At 34.6% G+C, this 22,250-nt stretch overlaps 1 protein-coding gene across 5 annotated transcripts in view; it reads right to left on the reverse strand.

Moving 5' to 3' along the window:
* Positions 1 to 384: 384 nt before the first annotated feature.
* The window catches only part of GABRB2 (gamma-aminobutyric acid type A receptor subunit beta2), a 301,754-nt gene continuing 279,888 nt past the window's right edge, over positions 385 to 22,250 (reverse strand). For 4 of the 5 annotated variants that reach the window (XM_056820229.1, XM_056820794.1, XM_056821496.1 and 1 more), the window contains one exon: positions 385 to 6,487. In XM_056820229.1, the coding sequence (XP_056676207.1) occupies positions 6,140 to 6,487 (348 nt within the window). In that variant the 3' untranslated portion in view covers positions 385 to 6,139. The remainder of the gene's footprint in view (positions 6,488 to 22,250) is intronic. The other variant, NM_001168261.1, reaches the window with a different exon arrangement.

Below are 22,250 nucleotides of genomic sequence, written 5' to 3' on the forward strand. Positions count from 1 at the left end.
AATAATCAAATTTATTGACAATGATACCCAGAAAAAAGCCCTGGCTATGAATTCAAAAAAGAACATAAAATAAAAAAAAATTAACTAACTCATTGTGATACCTTGGGCAAATAGATTATTTCTCCTTTTCAGTCTCAGTTTCTCCATGAAAGTGTGTGTTTGTGTGTGTGTGTGATTCCCAAGATTCCTTCTAATTTTAACATTTTGTGGATCCACACTGCTTTAGTTAAAATAATGCATGCTGACAAAAACTATCCTCCCCTTCCCCTTCCAAAATAAATAATACTTTTCATATCATCACTCCACAATCTCACATCAAGTAGGGCAAAAAAAACCCCCAAAAAACCAACAAACTCTTTCTACCACAATGAAACACTATGTAAATTCTTTTAAGGTTTCTTTATTTATATTTTTGTTCAAGAATTACACACTAGCCAACATTATTATATATTTACATGCTAAGACTGGCTGCAATAAGTTTAAATTCAAGAAAATATCTTTTATGTTCTACTCATTTACAACCATCATTTTTTTTACAACCTCACTTATCCCAGAGCTTAGGAATTCTTTTGAGAAAAACATGAAAATCTGATGCAATGATATCTGTTAGTATTTTGCATTTTCTAGATGTTGGAAATGTGCATTATGTGCATATAAGAAAGGCTACAAGGTAGTTAGTAAGGCTGATCATGACTACATTGTGAAGCAGAACTAAGTAAAAAAATACATAGAGCTGTGCAGAGACATCAAAAACAGAACCATTTAAACACCCATGCAAAGAAAAAAATTAAGGAATTTAAATCATAAACAATTTTGTTAAAATTCATTATATCAAAGGTGTCTACATGTGAATTTAAAATACAGAACTATGGAAAAACAGATGCATTTGGTACTTGGGAGAGTTACAGACATATGGGGTAGGTCAATTGAACCCCCAAACATTGATGACACAGAGACGTGGAGCAAATCAGAGAAGGTAAACATATGGGAAAGAGAGTGACTAAAAAATGAAAACAAGACAGTGTTTGCCATCAATTCCTATTTTTTCCCTCATTCCCTAAAGCACTTCAGAAAAAAAAAAAAAGATGTCTATTATGTTGCATACATCTGGAGAAATGTTCTATTTAAATCTCCAAATAACTGATAGATATTTCAGAATGCTGCTATTCTTTTCTTCTTTTTTTAATGTTTTTGTTTTTCAACAAAGTCGAAAAGGACAGTTTCTGAATTACCATGCCATTAGTTCCTAATCATTTTAAAATGAAATTCCTAGTGCATTTAAAAAAGCTTTGCCTTTGGTGTTAAGCAGTGACTAGTTAGCTTTCCCTTTATTTCCCACAATTCTGGAGTCTTTGGTTTTGAGGATCTATAGAAGGACAGTCTTAAGGATAAAAATCAACCAGGTCTTACTTTTCTCATAGATTTCTCAAACAGGTACTCTTCTCTACTGAGATCAATATGCCTTTCATTTTCTTTCAAAACTTGGTGCTCAGATCAACCTTCTCTCTTCTTTGACCTCTTTTCTGGAAAAAAAGACCTTTTGCTAACAAACTATTTGTACTGCTTCCTCCTTCTTGTCACAGCTATACTCATTTTGTTGTTGCATCACTTCTAACACTAGCAATTTCCAGTGACTTAAAAAAAAAAGTTGAAACTCTGTTATCTATAATCCCGAACTGTCTATGAAAAAGGGTGTTTAAATTACTCTGTTTTAGTACTTAATAAAATGAAAAAAATCACTAAACAATTACTGAATCTATATTTACAGCTTAATTATTTACAAGATTTTAGGACACAGTTCACTTAAACCATAGGAGAGAATCAACATTTTGCCTTACCAGAAAGTACAAATTAGAAGTTAAAAATGTTTTAAGAAATCTGATGATATTTACAGATGTTCAGCTGGATTTTTAATTGCACACATTACATGTTCTATATACATATAGCAAAATGGTTATGTTCACTACTGTTAAGAGTATTTTACCCTGGCCAACCCGTCAATTTGTTTTTCTAGAAAGATTTGGTACCATAACTTTTTCTTGGTTTCTCCAAGACATGTTTGTTTAATTTTTTTAATTGTTAGTGGACAATTTTTTTTGAGAAAGAGTGAGAGAGAGAGAGAGAGAGTGAGAGAAAGAATGAGAGAAAGAGAGAAAGAGAGAAAGGCAAGCAGCAGAATTTAATATAATTTAATTTCAGATGTTGAGGTACAGTACTATTGTAGTGTCAAATTGTGCAATATTTTGTAAGAATTAAATGCATTGATTGGTTGATATACAAATGCCCAGTTACCCTGTAGAGTTAATAATTTTAATATATTGAATTTTCCTCAAAGTAAAAAATAGTCTTATGCTTGTTTTAAGTGATAAAAACAAAACATATTAGCTTATTCCTTTTACTGTCCAACATACAAATGCATATATATGTATGTATGTTTATAATGACCTATATATACACATATATACACATGGATATGTTGTAAGTTTGGTTTCCTTTTCTGTTGAATTCTGTGTTAATATAAGGACTGGAAACTCAATTACTTACTCAAAATGAATACTCTTGGATTTGTCATCAAAATGTGGATCTGGTCTAAAATTAGTTTGTTCATTTCCTGGTTACAAATCTATCTTCACTTTCACTAGGCATTGTGCTTTTTTAGCTGATGGTTTGGTGTATGTGCATATGTTTGTGTATCTGTGTGTATATGTGTGTGCGTGTGCATGTGTGTATGATCCTTAAGGTCTTAAGCTAGAATGTAAATCTTTCAGTGAGATATTTCACCTATTTTTCATTTTAGGTTGATTTTTAGAAGAATGAGAAGAAATAGAGAACACCTATATGACATTGGAGTTTTTTTTCTCCCAGTTATTAGAGTGAAGAAGAAAGAAAAGTAACATTCCTTATGCAAACACAGAAATATGTTGCACTTGTTTTCAATTCTGAAAATGCATTTCATATTTGCTAGCAGTCATGTACAAGAGATATTTACAGATTGAGATTAAAGATTTTGTTAAAACTTTGCCATTTTTGAGTCTGAATTTGCCCATGAATTTCATAAAGATGAAAAACACCTTAATTGCTGGTTGTCTGACTGTTTTATACTCAAAAGGAAATATGTTTACTAAAAGTCATATAATATCAGCATTACCTTTGCTCAGATTATTTTTTACAAGTCCTCAACCTTAGCCATAGGAAAGCAAACTATCTAGGCTCATTCTGATTCCTGTTTCAAGGGAAGCATCGAATCACACTTGGTTAATCTCCTTCTAGTGAGATCACATACTAAAATCCCCATCAACCAACTGACAACAGGGTGAGTAAATCGTTCTCATGTGATACAAGAGAGTAGAAGCCAGCATAAGATTCACTCTCTCAGGCAACACTATATTTTCCATTAATAGGTCTCTTTGTTGCTCCTTTCCCTAATGTCTTCATCCCAAAACAACTCTGAGCATAAATGGGATCTCCTACTTCATTTCCTGCAGAAATAACTTTGTGTATACAACGGGTCAGTTGTCATAGAGAAGCTTGCTTTATGTTTGCTTTGTTCTAGGTCTGTTTGCTCAGGTCATTTCACACTAGGCATTTTAATGCACCCTTAACATGGCAATATTGAGGATTATTATGGCTTTTATGGTAATGGCAGGTAGCAGCCTTACTTATAGACTCAGACTCAGGCTTTTCCCTAGAACCAACCTGGCAGAGTTTAGTTCCTTTGTTTCTTTCATTTGTGTATTTGAGGTATTGAAATACTCTCTCCATTACATATTTAAAATATTACCTCCTGGTAGCAGAAGCAGGAAAGGCTATTTAGGTGATGACTAAGAAGAAATCACTTGAGGAGAAAAGAAGCCTTGGGGTTATCTTGAGGATGCTCTCTGTTAGGAACCTAACCATTTCTTCTACAGACTTGTGGCCAGAGTGAGACTCAATAAATACAAGAATGGATTGCCAAAGAAATGTCTCAGACTCTGGCCCGTTTCTATCCATATACTCAGAAGGCAGCTATGATAGCGCCATCTGCTAACAGAGACAATCTTCTATCTCATATTCAAAATGAGATATCTATGTGATAAAGCACCATTCCCAGGTAATGTTAGAAATCAGCCTTGAATAAAAGGACAGATAAGATCTAGTTCATGCAATCTACTGATGAACTCTGTCCAATACATAGATCCTTTCATGTCAAATACCGTCAGTATTCTTAAATACAAATGCTGCTTTATAAAAATGTAGCACCCCCATAGGAAAAAAAAAGAGGACAATAACTTTTGAAATCATTTGCTCAACAATGCTCTTTAAAACTAACCTATTTTCTGCACAAAAGCACAAATATCAGCTCCTCCATTTCCAAGTCATGTTTCAAATGCAATGGCTTCATTTAGAGGTATAATCAGTATAATAAAATATGGTTGCTTTCTACAGAGCCCTTACAGCTGATCATACCAATGAAATTCTGTTATTATCTTGTTTCCACTTTCTATTTTCCTTCTAATGGACAGATTTTCATAAGCAAAAAAGAGAACATCATTTCTTAAAAACAAATGATCAAAAACTAGATTTGTTTCTCTTACCAATTCTATGAAAAATATGAAAGTGAACTTCATTACATGTAAAGGGAAAGCAATTTACTGAATCTCCCTGAAACCTATTTATTAAGATAAAGCTTTAATTTTTTCAAAAGGAGCAACAATCAAACTTTCAGAGGCAACAAAGATAAGAGAGGACGTTTCACTTTTCTAAAGCAATGGATTGGAGTACCCCATTCCTTTTAGGAAATTAAGGTGTGAAATTCTACAGGAGTAGTTAGCATCAGCTGAGGGGGGGATTTGGGGGGGAGATCCACCCTGTTTGTAAGCTTATCAAGTGCATTCCATGATACAAGAAGCAAGGCTCAAGTTAAATTCTTTGTCAAACATCTCAGGTGCTACTGATTCTGATAATCTTGCTTTTTCTTTCTGTCCTCTGATTAGATTGCAGGTCAAAGTAACATTAGATACAATGCCCCAAAGCTTATGAATTTAGATATAAATCCTGCTCAGTTCACCACTGGCCACTACACTTCTTTCTGAACCCTGATGCTCTATAGAGTTGATAAATGACATGCTTGGCTGCTTAGATATTGTTTTAAAAAATCTTTTGTATCTTTAAAAAGCTTTCTCTGTTTTTTTTTTTGTCGTTTTTAAAGACTAACCCCTTTCCTTTCATATACAAGGCAAGGTATAAACATCTTCTGTAGTCGCCTGTGAAATAGTTTTCCTGCAAAATGTCCAACCTAGTCAGCTCCTCCCCCCATAAAGATTTCCCTTAAAACCACCATCCATCACCACCCATCACCACCATCACCACTATTCACCACCCACCACCACCACAGTCAGTCATCTCTCCTTCTTAGCATAGCGTGTTCTAGCTGTAGTAGTTTGCCATCATTTAGTAGAATTAGAGAAATTGCTACCTTGATTTCCCTGACTTTCCAGACTGACTTCCTTATTTGTGAAGGTGGCACTCATGTCAAAAGCTGCCTTCTATCAGTGAACTAACCAAAACCTCTTTAAGGTGGTAGGAAATACTGAACCATTATCATCATCATCATCATCATCATCATCATCATCATCATCATCTTCACTCTAACATCCCTTTATGATCTTCAGTACTACTTTCAACTCAAGTTGAAAGTGTTGTCTGTGAACCATGAACGATCTCTAAGTATAACATAGATTTGACATATTTCCTTCCTTTAGAAATCAAACTGTGGTGAAGCTAGACATGCCCATTACACAAGGAAATGACTCACATTGTTACTACACCTCATTAAGAATATTTCCCCAGTACTTTCCCACTTGTATAGGTTGAGTGAGTCCTAAGCAGATAAAATGGAAATGGCATGTCAGAACTGAATTTGGCCATCACACACCAAATACACTTCTATTTTAACTGGGATAAAATACAAAGATTGTAGCATAAAGAAGTGTTTAGCAGAAGCAATCCAAATAGTATGAAATGAATCACAGAATAGGCCAGCAACTAAGGTGTTTTAAAATCATTTTTTCCTGAAAAGATTTTTTTCCAAGTCCCACTTTTGGCTGTACAACCAGTTAGAAGAGAAATCCAGTCTTTTGTTCCCATGAGACTCTACTTTTTAGTTCACATAATAAAGCCAATAGACAATATTGAAGAAGGAAAAAACAACAGGAAAGAATATACGTGACCATCGATCTATGGCATTTACATCAGTCAAGTCAGGAATGGTGATTTTCAGCTGGGAGGCACGTCTTCGTAGTCGACTCTTCTTCTGTGCCACATGTCGCTCCAGAGCATTGCGGCCAAAGCTATGTCTGGGCAAACCAGCTTTCCGGTACTGGATACTTGAGGCATCATAGGCCAGCATGGTGCTTCGTGGGTCCCCCAGTCCCATTACAGCCTCAGAAGTGGCCATTTCATTTTTTATTTCGAGAGTACTCAATAAGATGTTTTCATGGGGGTCCATCTGGAAAAGATAAGCACCAGCAAAAACAATTAGAAAGCAAACATGTACATATTCAGCAACTTTTATGGGTAAGATGTTATTCTAGGAGCTGAGAAATTACAGTAAAGTAGGAGTTGCATGCTAAAGGAGTTTATAATTTAATTTAATAATATATAATGTATATTTATTATTTATATATAATATATAATATAATTTATAATTTAATATATATAATAAAATAAAAATAATTTAAGTAGGATGCCAAGTACTTGAAAAATTAAATTATATGAAATATTATGGGGTGACAGATGATTTATTAATTGACAGTTCTATAGAAAAATTCAGAAGTATTAACAATTAGGAAATAGCTTTGTTTGTATCATAAAGATAAGATGGGCATGAGATGATATGAGAATCCTAGGGAACCAACTAAAATCTAGTAGAAATGATCAACAATTTTAGCAAAGTTGCACATAAGTCATCAGCATTTCTATATATTTCCAACACATCTCAACAGCAAGAATTAGAAAGAGAAATTCCATTTAAAAATCACCCTAGACAATATAAAATACATAGGAACCTATCTGCCAAGACAAACACAAGAACTATAAGGATAAAACACTTTCCACAGAATTAAAACTAAATCTAAACAATTAGAAAAAACACTGATTGCTCATGGGTAGGATGAGCAAACATAAGAAAAATGACAATCCTACCCAAACTTATTTTCTTATTTAGTGCCATACCCATTGAACTACCTAAAAACATTTTTATTGAATTAGAAAAAAAATAACAAAGTTCACTTGGAAGAACAAAAAATCAAGGATATCCAGGAAAATAATTTTTAAAAATATGAAGGAAGGTGACTACTACTGAAGGAAGGTAACACTACCAGATCTCAAATTATACAATAAAACAGTGGTCATCAAGACAATATGGTACTAACTAAGGGACAGAAAAAATCAGTGGAATAGACTTGGGATAAGTGACCTCAGCAAAACAATCTATGATAAACAAAAAGATTCCAGCTTTTGGGACAATAATCCACTATTTGATAAAAAACTGCTGGGAAAATTGGAAGAGAGTATGGGAGAGATTGAGTTTTGATCAACATCTCACATCCTACACCAAGATAAACTCAGAATGGGTGAGGGACTTGATTATATAGAAGGAAACTATAAGTAAATTAGGTGTACTCACAATAGTATATGTATCAGATCTTTGGGAAAGGAAAGATTTTAAGCCCAAGCAAGAATTAGAAAAAAATCACAAAATGTAAAATAAATAATTTTGATTATATTAAATTAAAAAGGTTTTGTACAAACAAAACCAATGCAACCAAAATTAGAAGGGAAGCAACAAATTGGGAAACAATCTTCATAACAAAAACCTCTGACAAAGGTCTAATTACTCAAATTTATAAAGACCTAAATCAATTGTGCAAAAAATCAAGCCATTCTACAATTGATAAATGGACAGGGGACATGAAGAGGCAATTTTCAGTTAAAGAAATCAAAAGTATTAATAAGCACATGAAAAAGTATTCTACATTTCTTATAATCAGAGAAATGCAAATCAAAAAAAAACTCTGAGATAAGCACCTCACACTTAGCAGATTGGCTAACATGACAGCAAAGGAAAGTAATGAATGCTGGAGGGGATGTGGCAAAGTTGGGACATTAATGCCTTGCTGGTGGAGTTGTGAATTGATCCAACCATTCTGGAGGGCAATTTGGAACTATGCTCAAAGGGTTCTAGAAGACTGTCTGCCCTTTGACCCAGCCATAGCACTTCTGGGTTTGTACCCCAAAGAGATAATAAGGAAAATGACTTGTATAAGAATATTCATAGCTGCGCTCTTTGTGGTGGCAAAAAAAAAAAAATTGGAAAATGAGGGGATGCCCTTCAATTAGGAATTGGCTGAACAAATTGTTGTATCATTTGGTGATGGAATATTATTGTGTTCAAAGGAATAATGAGCTGGAGGAATTCCATGTGAACTGGAACGACCTCCAGGAATTGATGAAGAGTGAACAGAGCAGAACCAAGAGAACATTATATACAAAGACTTATACACTGTGGTACAACCGAGTGTAATGGACTTCTCTATTAGTAGCAATGCAATGATCCGGAGCAATTTGGAGGGACTTATGAGAAAGAACACTATCCACATTCAGAGGAAAAACCGTGGGAGTAGAAACATGGAAGAAAAACAACTGCTTGATCACATGGGTCGAGGGGAAATGATTGGGGATGTAGACTCTAAATGATCATCCTGGTGCAAACATCAACAACATGGAAATAGATTTTGGTCAAGGACACATGTAAACCCCAGTGGAATTACACGTTGGCTATGGGAAGGGATGGGTGAGGGGAGGGAATGAATATGATTCTTGTAACCAAGGGAAAATGTTCTAAATAGACTAATTAAATAAAACATAATAAATAAATGAAACCAAGGAAAGCAAAACAGTGAATAAGAGGGGGAACATTGTATTATGTTAAGGAAATTGATTTAGTAGATAATTTTAATATAGTGTTATCGATTTATTTTTTCCTCACTTTTGTACATTTTTAGAATAAGTATATAATAAAATGATGCATATATACTAAAAAAATAAAAAAAATATGATGGGTATAGAACAAAGTATCAGACTAACACAAGCCAGAGTAGTCAATGAGTTAAATGACTTGTAAGAATCAATCTGAGTATGTACAATAAGGTTTTGGAATTGAAGACCTAACAGGCAGATTTGGTTGGATGTAAAGGATGCTGAGGGATTTAGCTGCTTTTTAGGTGACTTACATTGGGACATTGATCACTATGTCTAATCCAAAATGAAATGTTTTCTAATTGGAAGGGAAAAATGTATTTTGTCCAATAATTTTTTTCTTAGAGACTTTTAGTGATGATTAGGAAAATAGTTCATCATATGCTGGAGAGATTCAGGTTATACTGCCTTCAACTAAATCACTGCAATTATTTAATAATGGAAAAATGCTGATTTTTCCTGAAAATTGAGTGTGGATCCAGGTTCCCTACAACTGTATGAATAACTGGGAAAGCAAGTGATAAGCTCATGGAGGGTTTAATAGCCTAGACTGCTTGGATTGGTACAGTAACAACCATGAATTGTTGCTTATGTAGGCCAATAATAATTTCTTTAGTGTAGGTTGATAAGTGGATTGATAATAGTATCAAAAATGCTAACCTAAGAATTGTTTTGAAAATAACCATTATAAATTGACATTAATCCAGGATTCTAAACAAAGAAATTCTATCTGGAAGGCCAGCCAGGCATCTTCCCATTTTATACAGGAAAGATTTGTGGTAACTAATTATGTGGGGCCATCATCCACCAATGAATGCTCCTCAGGAGCTGTGGCCCAAATTCATCACTGTGTGATCAATCTTCTAAGTCTCTTGCCACTTATTGTCATAGATCTACAAGTGGGAGAAAACTCAGAGGTCATCCAGTTCATCCTTTTGGTTTCACATATGAGGAGACTGAGGCCTTTGAGGGTAAAATTGCTTGCCTAAGGTCATACAGGCTATAAGTCACAGAGGCAAGATCTGACCAAAGTACCATAATGACTTCCTAGCTAGGCTGTTCCTTTAGTAACAGTCTCCCAATGTATCAGCAGGCTCATCATTTGATGATGCTAGGCTCCCATCCTAGCAGGCCTGCTCAAGCTTGTTTTTCAATGGAACATCTTTGTATGAGCACTACTTAACATAACAAGGCATCTGATGTGGATTTTGGCAGTGATAAAACAAATAATGTAATAGAGCCCTCTGCTCTATTGTTTTGTAAAACCTTTCTTTTAAAACAAAATAAAACCTCTTCTGAGCATAAAAACCAAATGATTTTATGTAGAGTAACAAAGCAGAGAAAAGGAAGCCCTTCAAGTAAAATATAGTTATTAGTATGGATATAGTTTTGCTCACTCTAGCTGGATATCTCATGTATGCCTTGGTGACCACTAGGATATCTTTTTTTATATAATTACTCTGTCACCACAAGATTTCTCCTAGTTTTTCTCTGACAATATGGTCAATACTGTCAAAACTTGATACTAAGTGTGCTCAACATTAAAAATAAAAAATAATGATACTAATAAAGATTTCAGCCAAAAGATCTGGGTTTTGGACTTGGTTCTACTATTGATCTATAATGGAGACATAACCTGGGGGAAGTCACTTGCCTTCTCAAGGTCTCAGTTTCCTCAGCTGCCAAATGAAGGTGTTGGACTGGGCGGTTTCCCAAGGCATTTTGAGATTAGCATCCCTATGTTCTCTAAATGCAGAACTTACAGATGTTATGGGCAAGTGGGAAAAACTTTGAATTGGGAGTGAGAAATCCAGATGCCAATGAAACATTTGCTAAACAGCATGAACAGTCTGAGCCTCAGTTTCCTCATCTCTAAAATAGGACACATAAAAATACTCGGCACAATCTCTCTTATCGGGTTGTTCACTTTGAAACCTTGAAGGATGGCAAAGGGGAGAACCATCATATTACATAACTGTTCCAGCCTGAATGAATATCATAAAAACCTTTGCTGAAAAAATAGGTATGTAGCTCTGGCAGAGGGGCTAAAATAGATCTAGAGGTTGGCACTGATCATAGACAGGCTCATCAGCTCAGTGACACAGCTGCATTCAGTCAAGGAATAGACACAGCCAATGTCAGCATCTGCTTACAAACTGAGCCTTTTAATATCTGCTAGATATATGGAATTGGATTTTTTATTCCTATCCTATCCCAACACTGAATTGTGTATTAAAAAAAAAAAACAACCCTTGACTTAGAATCAATACTTAGTATTGGTTCCAAGGCAGGTAGGCAATTGGGGGGAAGGGACTGGTCTAGGGTCACACAGATAGGATATGTCTAAGGCTAGATTTGAATCTGGGCCCTCCAAGGTTCAGAACTGGCATTCTATCCATTGATCCATCCAGGTGCCCCAACTATGTCTATTAATTACTAATGTTAACCTCAGGCACATTATCTCATTTGAGCATCACAATGGGCTAAAAGGTTATAGATACTTCAATACCCATGTTATGACTGATAAATCGGGCTCTCAGAGAGGTCAAGTGAATGATCCATGGTCATGCACTGTTAGAGGCGAGATTCTCAACCAGATTATTCTGACTCCAGGACAGACAAAAATATTTATTAAGTGCCTTCAATACTTTCATTTTGTAACTGAAAAAATTGAGACTTTCAACCCAGATCTCCTGGTTGCTATTGTTATTGCTGTTGTTATTTCATATTTTGAATGCAAACCCAAAACTCATGTCAGCATTGGCCTATATGTGCTAGGCACTGTGCTAAATTCTAAGGATGCAAAGAAATTTAAAGGACAGCTCCTATGGGGCCAGTCAGATGAATCCAGAGATGAGAGGTTCTCAGTACAAATCTGAACACAGATACTTCTTAACTGTGTGGTCCTGTGCAAATCACTTAATCCCAATTGCCTAGCCTTTACCTGTTTTCCACCTTGGAACAAATGCAAAAGATTGATTCCAAGATGTAAGGTAAGGGTTTTAGTATTTTTTAAAATTGTTTCTTCTCTCAAGGAGATGACCCTCTAATGAGCAAGACAATAATTATGTATAAATAATTTACACAAAGGATAAATTGGAAATAATCAAAATAGAAAAGTTACTAAGTCTATGAAGGATCAGGAAGGGCTTTCTATAGAAGATGGGATTTTAGCTGGGACTTGAAAGAAGCCAGGAAATCCAGGAAGCAGAGTCAAGGAAGAAGAACATTCCAAATATGGCAGACAGCTGCTGAAAATCCACAAAAGTGGAGGATAGAATGCTTTGTTTGAAGGAGGCCATTGCCAGGAAATATCAGTGTATCTGAGATGGGAGGGAAAAGGGAGGAAGGAAATATTGAGGTATACGAAGACTGGAAAGATGTTGGTGGGGCAGCTTAGGCAAGGTTTTATATGCTGAAAAGAGGATTTTATATTTTATCCTGAAGGTGATGGGAAGCCACCAGAGAGAGAGAGAGAGAGAGAGAGAGAGAGAGAGAGAGAGAGAGAGGAGAGTAGGGGGTGATATGGTCAGACTGGCACTTTAGGAAGATCATTTTGACAGCTGAGTGGTGGATAGACTGGAGGTGGTTGGGAGGTTCTCTATTACTACACAGAGCCATTTAATATGTATTTGTAAAATGTAAAGGCTTTTAGTATGACAATGCTGGATTGCATCAGAACTAGGAAAAGAAATAATTTTTACAAAGAGAATTTAGTATGATTTGTACATAATGCTAAATCATGAAGCATAAGGTAGGAGGGAGTCTGTAGATAATTTCACTTTTAGAGTTAAGTACACAGAGAAAAAGCATTCACACTATGTTCTATATTGACCTCTGAGGTTCAAATCCATCTTCTTCAACTAATTTCTCCTTTCAAGCCCTATCCTTTTTCTGCATTACTCTAGGTATGGATTTGGGTCATTTTTCTTTTTAAAAGAGAAATTTTTAATTTTTAAATTACATTTGAAAATAATTTTGATAGGGCTTTTAAAATTAATTTTGAGTTCCAAATTCTGTTCTTCCTTTCACTTCTCCCTCCTTGAGAAGGTGAATACTTTGATATAGATTATACATGTGCAGTCATGCAAAGCAAATTTCCAAAAAAAAACAAAACCCCAAAAAGAAATAGATCAAAGAAAAAGAAAAAAAAAGTTTATTCAGATTCTATTAGTTCTTCCTCTTGAAGTGGATAGCATTTTTCATAAGGTCTTTGGTATTGTCCTGTATCATTACATTGATGTGAATAGCTGTCATTTCTAGTTGATAATGATGTAATATTGCTATTACTATGTACAATGATCTTCCAGCTTTTCTCACTTCATTTTACATCAGTTCAAGTAAGTCCTTCCAAGTTTTTCTGAACACATCCTGCTCGTCTTTTCTTAGAACACAATAACATTCAATTACAATCATATTTCATAATTTGTTCAGCTATTTCTAAAGTGATGGGGAACCTCTTCAATTTCTGGGGTCATTTTTCCATGGCTTAACATCTTATAATAAAGAATAAGGGTGGGAGCAGTTAAATCACTCTGTGAGAGCTAAGCATAGAGACAGGAGGTTCCGGTTCAAATTTGGCTACAGATACTTCCTAACTGTGTGACCATAGACAAGTTATTTAATCCCTACTGCATCGTCCTTCTTTCTCTTCTGCCTTGGAACCAATATGCAATATAGATTCCAAGATGGAAGTTAATTTTTTTTAAAGAAAGAACAAGGGTGTTCTTAAATTTTAACATTTTCTTTGTGGGATATATATGGACTTTTTCATATTTGGTAGCAGCTTTTACTCACAGAAATGAGGCCTGACAACTAAAGTTAGAGTAAATACTATATTAACTTCCAGAGAATAGCTAGTTTAAATGATTATTTAGTTTAAAGGGGCCTAGGGTGACTTGTTTTTGGCTTATTGGACAGTTAAATTTTTTGCTTTGATGGCCTCCTCCTAACTTTAAGGACAAAAAAGAGTCTGACTATATGGACACAGGAGAGGAATGGTTTTGGTTTTGCTGTGGTGTCCTATAGGAAAACAAACATAAAAATAGAATACTTTTGAAAGATTTAAGAACACCATTCAGCAAAATGACCAACTATGATTCTAGAGGACTGATGATAAAGAATGTCATTCATCTCTTGACAAAGAAAAGATGGATTCGAGATGCAGAATGATACACACATTTTTTTACATGATCAAATGTCGAAATTTGTTTTGTTTAACAATGCATATTTGTTATAAAGGGTTTTTTTTTTTGTCAGTGTGGGGGAATTGATGGGAGAGGAGGAAGACATGTTCTTTTTAATTGAAAATAAGAGAAAAAAGCCCATCTTACAAAAATAGTAGATATGGGTTTATTGCTTTTTGATTGCTTATTAGATGTGTGATCTTAGACAAATTATTTAATCTAAGGTTGACACGCAAAATTAGCTTCACAAGATCATATTTTGAGGATTTTTAAAAGTCCAAGACTTGTTTACAATTCTTTATTTTTATTTGATGTGTTTTAGAACAGTATGCACACATGCTTGTGATAAGGCAACGGGATTATCTAATTGGAAGCATGAAGCACGGTATTTGTCATATGACAATGGAAATCTGGAAGTGAATATAGGGAAAGATATGAACCAAGAAGCCCTTGAAATGCCTTGAAACCAGTAAATGGAGAGGGTTCCCCAAGATGTGCAATGATGACTTTTCTAGCAGTGGGACAGGAACAGGTATTTGACATGCAGATATTCCATGGAAAAATATATGGGAGTTTGGATGGGAGAAAGGAAGGAAATTTAGAATTAAATTCATATCAAAAGTTGATTTCAAGTTTCATAACCTATAGGTGAAATCAGAAGGACAGGATAGTGCAAAAAAGATGGTTGGGGGATGACAGTTCCTACATATAGGAAATATCAGTGAAATGTACATTGAGACTTAGCTCACTAGCAATGCAACTGTCCTATGGATTAATTCAGTCCAAATCTGCCTTTGTCAGAATTATTGACATTGTTTATGTGGATGCATCGAATATTTTGCCTTGGGTTTCAGTTAGGCAATGGATGCACATGCAACTACTTGCTTGGCCATTTTATGATTGTACTATCTTTGGGCAGTAAGCTAAAGGACGTACAAAAAGAGCCAATTGCATTGAATGTATCAGATTGTCAAAGTGTCTATATGAAATTGCCAATATTGTCTAAATATTCTCATGAGACTTTATCATAAACAGTTTTTCTGAATGAGGATTTTCATTCTGCTGATACAGCTTTCCAGTTTATTATGCCCATTAAATTCACCAAGAAAAAATTTATAAATATCTAAATTGGCTTTAAAACAAAAAGGCAAGTGAATAAATCATTCATATGAATAAAATCACATAACATGTACCCCAAATTTTGGTATTCTAATAAACATCTGCTTTCTAAGATTCAGAGTTGATTTAAGGAAATAACCAAAGCCAGAGCCTCCTTGACTTATTGCCTGGGCTGTGAATTGCTTTCTAGCATCCTGAGTATCCCGTATTAATAAAACACATACATAAAAAATAATTATTTTTCAAAACTTCTCATCTCCTCCTATCCTATTACTGTGTTTATTCTCCCTTCATGTAGATTTCCTGTGATTATCAATTTAAAATGTTTCTGAAAATTTTGAGAAAATTAGTTAGCTTCCTTTCTAAAGTTCCCTAGTATTCTTTCTATTACTTCATATAGTAATATGTGAACTGGGACAATGATTAAAACAGTCAACCAGTTGTCTCATAAGAACCAGAAGTATTTTCCTCTATAACCCTTGAAAAAAAAGCATTTCTTCCATATACTGGCCACTGAAATTGCTACTACAATAATAGCAAACCTGGACAGTTAAACTTTCCAGGATTTTCTCCTTACCATTATCTTCCATTTTGTTAGAGGAGGAATAAACAAGTTTGGTGGAAAATAAAACTAACACAAATATTGAAAGTTAATATGTATATGGTACCTTAAGATTTCCAAAGTGACTTGCATGTTACCTTGAGAAATGTACTACTTTTCTTAAAAGGCTGAATGCTTACAACTATGGAAATTAGTGCCTCCTATTGATACATAATACTTGAATTTCAAGAGGTTCAAACTCCAAGTTTAACTCTTATTTGGTTGAACTTCAGCTACATAAGTGTTCAGTAAAGTTATCCTTGTCCTTCCATTATTTTACTTGTATATACAGAACACCTCATTTGTGATATCCCATTGAATGAGCATTTATTTCTAGAAATTTCTTAAACTTTTGTTCAATATCACCACTCTTCTTTATGAGACTTTGGGTGGGAATTCAATGTTTAAATATCTTAGAAATACTTTAAATGCTGTATCACCACCTTGACTCTCCCAGAAAGGTTGACAATGTGAAGTTCTGCACCTCTTCAGAAAACTCTTAACTTTCCAGTTTCAAATTAATGTGAACAATGAGTGGGTGAATGACTTTTGCTTTATATCTGACTGAATTATTGATTTCTGCTATGAAATGCCATCATGACTTTAAGTGACACTTGAAAGACAATAGTAATAAATTCTCAGTCCTCTGAGAGTATCCAAAATGCTCCTTTCAATGGGGGAAAAACATGTTGCAACTACCTAACCCATGCTCAGGATGACAAGAGGTGAGCTCATGTAACTGAAAATGAAATGAGGAAACAAGATGAGTCAACCAGTGCTTGTAACGTTTCCAAAATTTTCAATCTAAAGCAGCAAAAGAATGAAAAGAAATAATGAAATGGATGTGGATTTCAGGTACTAATAGCTAACATTTATAAAGTACCTACTATGGTCCTGGAACTAAATTTACAATTGTTAACTTATTTGATCTATGTGATAACTCTGGGGAATAGGTTCTATTATTATCCTCATTTTACAGATTAGGAATTGAAACAGATGTTAAATATCTTGTTCAGAGTTATTCAAGTGGTAAGCATCTAAGGACAAATCTAAATTCAAGTAATTCAGGACAGTAATAAGGAAGTCACAATGGGGACAGATTTAGAGAAGAAATATGACTTCTGTTTGAGACATGTTGAGTTTAAGGTGCTTATAGGGCATCAAGTTAGGAATATCCAAAAAGAAATTGGCGATGATGATCTAGAGTTTAGAGTATGGATCTGGGAACTATTTATAAAGAGATGGTAATTGAAGAAATTGGATCACCACATGAGAAAGTATAGAGGGAAAAGAGAAGAGGATCTAGGATGGGGCTTTAGGGGACAGTGTATGAAATTCCAATTGTTGTTGTCTCTTAAGTATTTACATGAAGACATTCTGAGGTTAATTATAGAATCTCAGAGTTGGATATGACCTAAGAGACCATTTAAGTTCAACCTAAATTCAATTAAAAAAAAAAAAACTGTTCTAATAAACCTGACAAGTAGTTTGTTTTGTTTTGTTTCGTTTTTTAAGATCACTTTTGAGGGGGAATCTGCTACCTAGGAAGCAAACATCCTTTAACATAACACTAATTTCCTTCTATCCTTGTATAATCAATTCTCAGCAATTTCTTCTTATGTCTATATAGTTCTGTCTCTAAGAAGAACAAGAAGACCAAGATGGCTTTCAGATAAGTAAGAATTTATCTAGGGGGTTTTGCAGTGAGAAAACATCCAATATATTTATGTAACTATATATATATATATATATATATATATATATATATATATATATATATATGACTTGCCTAGTTGGATGATGCCATTTTCTTTAAAAAATCTATTTACAGTCCAACTATGTATACATATTTGCAGATGGTTTTCAACATTTCCTTTTAAAAAATCCTTACCTTCTGTCTTATAATCAATACTGTGTATTGATTCCAAAGCAGAAGAGCAGTTAGGGCTGGCAATGGGGGTTAAGTGACTTGCCCAGAATCACATAGCCAGGAAGCATCTGAGGACATATTTGAACCCAGAACCTCCTATCTCAAGACCTGACTCAGTCCACTGAGCCACCTAGCTGATTTGTCAATATTTCCTTTAAAAAACACACATACGCAAATTTTAACTCCAGAATAGACTTTAGAGGATGATTTAGATTTAAATTATATACCCTGTATATAAGTCCTAATAAAATCCCTGCTACTCACAAACTGAAGCTCTGAGGCTAGTAAAAGTAGTAGTAGTGGTAGTAGTAGTAGTAGTGGTAGTAGTAGTAGTAGTGGTAGCAGCAGTAGTAGTAGTAGTAGTAGTAGTAGTAGTAGTAGTAGTAGTAGTAGTAGTAGTAGTAGTAGTAGTAACTAAGATTTCATTGATGTTTTAATGTTTTCAAAGTGCTTTTCATAAGAGCCCTTTGATGTAGGTGTTATTATTTTCTCCATTTTTTAGATTAGATAAGTGAGACTGAGAGGAATTAAGTGACTTGCCCAGGATCATGAAGCTAGTAAGGATCTGGGGTCAAAGCTGAATTCAAGTCTTTTGGGGTCTTATCCATTGATCTATCCAATGTGCCACCTAGCTGCAAGTCCATTAACAATCCCCCTATACATAAATTTACAGTTTACAAGACACTTGTTCCACAGTGACATAGTTATTCTGAATTAGAATCAAAACATAAATTTTATAAATTCAAGTCCAAAGCTTTTTGTTTGTTTAAAGTTCTTTCTTTTTAACATATATACTAGGAAATTGGTCTTACTTTCTTTTCTAAAACCAGAGGGCTAGATTTAGATGATCTCTTGGGCTCCTTTCTAGTTCTAAGAGTCTATGATATTTTTGTCTTTCAGGTTGCAAATACTCTGCCATTTTCCCTTAAACTACTGAGAAAAGGAGGGATAAAGGAGATTGAAGATTTACTCTAGGATTTCAATCGGGCAGGGAATTCTAGAGCTTCTGAGATGCCTAGCAAACAGTTTTTTTTTTTTGTGTGTGTGTGTGTGTGTGTGTGTGTGTGTGTGTGTGTGTGTGTGTGTGTGTGATTAATGTTGCTTCTGCTCCATTGGTTCTCATTTCATTTAATTAATTTTTAGAATTTGATTTCTCTTTAGCCATTTGTTCCTTCAAGATCCCTTTATATTTGAATGCAATTTGTGATAGACAGAAGTACATTTTTTGGATGTTAAGGATTGTTTCTTAGAGAAGAGCATTTAATAATTGTTTGTGCTACTGATAAATTAAATGTCTTTCATGAGATATGAATATGTATATAACTACATATTTTTGGTAAGGTTAGTTTTGTATCTATTATCTTAACCTTAAATAAACAACCATAACTTGCATATCTGTAATAATAATTTATATTTCAATTACCATATTAAAATTTTTCTTCAAAAGTTTCCTCACACTACTATTAGGAAAAAGTCACTGCTAGTAGTAGTATTTCCATTTTACAGATAGATGCCAAGAGATGAACTATCAGAGCCAGGATTTGTCTTCATATCTCTTACTTTGGAGTCGAATTCTTCACATGACAGTAGGCATTACTAATGCACAGCTTAATTGATTCCACTTAGATTAAAGAAAAAATAAAAGACCTCTTTTTATTATTATTTAAAAGTTATTTTCAGTATGGAGCAAATTTTGTATCACCAAAAAACAAGGGAATAATTCAGGAAACTATGATAATGTATCAGTTTTCATGAGTACCAGGTAATTCTGTCTGATTTTTCCAAACACAAGGGAAATGACTTTAAGTAGTTATTGATCCCAAATATATATATATATATATATATATATATATATATATATATATATATATATATATATATATATGGACTATAGCCAGGTTAAAACCTTGAACACACTTGAGTTTAAAACTTTATTTTTAACAAATTCCAAGGAAGTAGTTATGTGAAGCAACTTATTCGATTCAAATAACTCAAAGGAGTTTTAAAACCTCAGAGAGCTAGCTGATCCTGAAGAGTCATACACTATAAAAATCCAATTTTCCTCCTGACTTACTGACTCAAATTCCACACTGGATAGAGATGCTAGATTTTATATTTTCCTTAGTAGGTCCAGACATGTTAATGTTATGAGTGATGACTCACTAGAATTTTCCAAATATATCATTTCATAGCTTATTTACTATTTTCTAATCTATTTTCCTGTCCTATATAAAAATGTGGAATGGCTCTCCATAGAGAGACTTGGAAAGCTACCATTAAATGATTTAAAGCATCACCCTATTTTACCATCAACCCCTTAATAGAGTTAAGTAGCTTCTTTTCAATTTTCCAATTCTACCCCCTAGGCACCATGGTAGAAAGATGGAGTTAACATTTTGTTGTTAGTAGATAAATGAAGTAGGTGAGGTTTTAACAGCAACTGGAAATTATGGCTTACCTATTGGGAACTCATCAGAAACTAACCTTAGAGGAAGTATGGCATAGTGGAAAGAGAAATGGATTAGGCGTCCAGAGACCTAGATTTGATTCCTACTACTGGCACTTACTACTTTTATAAATCTGGTCAGTCATTACTGCTTAAGCCTCAGTTTCCTCAGCTTTAAAATTGTCTCTCTTTCTTAGCTTAATGTGTTGTAAAGAGCAATGGAGATAATGAATTTAAAACATTTTATAAACCTTCAAACTCTGTTTAAATGTAACCTTTTATCATCTGCTTTGTGGGTCAAGGTGCTATAATTTTGTCTGATTTTTTGTCTGCAATTTTGTCTAATTCATTAAGAGAAATAGAGGAAGGTATCCAGTGAAATGGGGTAGTAGTCAATGAGAAATATATGAAAACTTATGGTCAGGAATTTCACTAAAGTAAGAATTTCATGATTAAATATGAATGGATTATGATTTGCACAAGAGCAAGGAGTGCACAAGACAATGAAATCATAACTCCATATATGTATTATATTATTCTATTCAAAAAATCAACAACCTTTAATCATCTACTATATGACAAGCATAGCACTAGGTGCTGGGGATACAAAGATAAGAAATTAAACAGTCTTGGCATCGAGGTATTTATATTCTGAAAAATATAGCACATACATAGATAAATGAATATAAAGTAATTTGAAGAAAGGAGGGAACCTTAACCAGTGAGAGGTTCAGGAAAAGTTACACAGATAATTATAGAAGTAGACATGATTCCTGCATTTTATAGGGCTGGGCAAGATGTGGGGAGATCAAATATTGAGCTGAGATCAAACAAGAGCTAGTAGTCCAGATTATTATCATAAGTATTGCTAGGACCTTGGAACACTCTGAATTTCTCCTGTGCCAAGACTTTGAACCTGAGAAGCCTTATATGAACATTAAATTTGTCCAGTGGTCTGAGAGAATGCACTATACACTATACACTATCTAACACTCCTGCTAATATAGCATCCTTAGAGGCAGGGAGAATTTGGATTCCAAAAGGTTTTTGGCAGAATCAACTCTGGGATGATAGCCAAGAGCCCCAAGTTTAATTCCTAGCTCCCACAAGGCAATGTAACATTGGGAAAAAAATGCTAAAGCTCTTCCAATCGTAGTGTCATTATCTGAAAAATCTCTTCTCACTAGAGTATATATATGAATGGTTATAGTAATCTCCAGGTCCATTTTTTTTTTAGTCTTAAATTGACTACCCATGTCCTCTCCTAACCTAACTTTGTATTTACATCTCCTATTGTATCACCTGATAATAGGCTAAGAATTAACATATGCAAGACATTCTGCACAAAGAGACTCATGTGAACATCTAAAAAATATCCTTTTGAAAGGGGAAAAAAAAAAGGGGTCAAGATAAAGGCTTAGAAGCAGCAGGGTTGATTCCTCTGTGATAAACCTCCCCCACTAATCAAAAAGAGGGTGCTTCAAAGGGGACAGAAAACCAAATATGGGAACAGAACAGAGCTGGGGGACCCTCCTGCTCGATTCAATGGAAAGGGTATGTAGAGAAAGTTGAATTCTTGGGTATAAGGAAAAGAAGGAAGGTCCCAGGACCCTTCCCCCACCTATTGTGCTTAGAGTCTGGAGGTTGGTGGGATCTCCCAGTGAGGCCTCCAGGCAGGGATGGGGGGGGAGCACCCTGCTATCATAGCTACTCAAGGCTTGGGGCTCTGACCACAGTTGTCAGGGAGGCAGCTGGAGGAGAGGGGAAGAGAGCAGGACAACCTTGTCCCAGCCTTCAACCACTATTCTTCCATTTTAGGCTACTAACTTTGGAAGTTTTAGCCTCAGGGCACATTCAACTCTGCAGATCAGCTCAACTGGCTTAATCCAGTCTATCAATAGTGCAGATAAGAAGGTTTCAGAGGGCATAAAAGTTCAATATTCATCACCG

This window comes from Monodelphis domestica, chromosome 1, assembly GCF_027887165.1.
Source record: "Monodelphis domestica isolate mMonDom1 chromosome 1, mMonDom1.pri, whole genome shotgun sequence".
Classification (NCBI taxonomy): Eukaryota; Metazoa; Chordata; class Mammalia; order Didelphimorphia; family Didelphidae; genus Monodelphis; species Monodelphis domestica.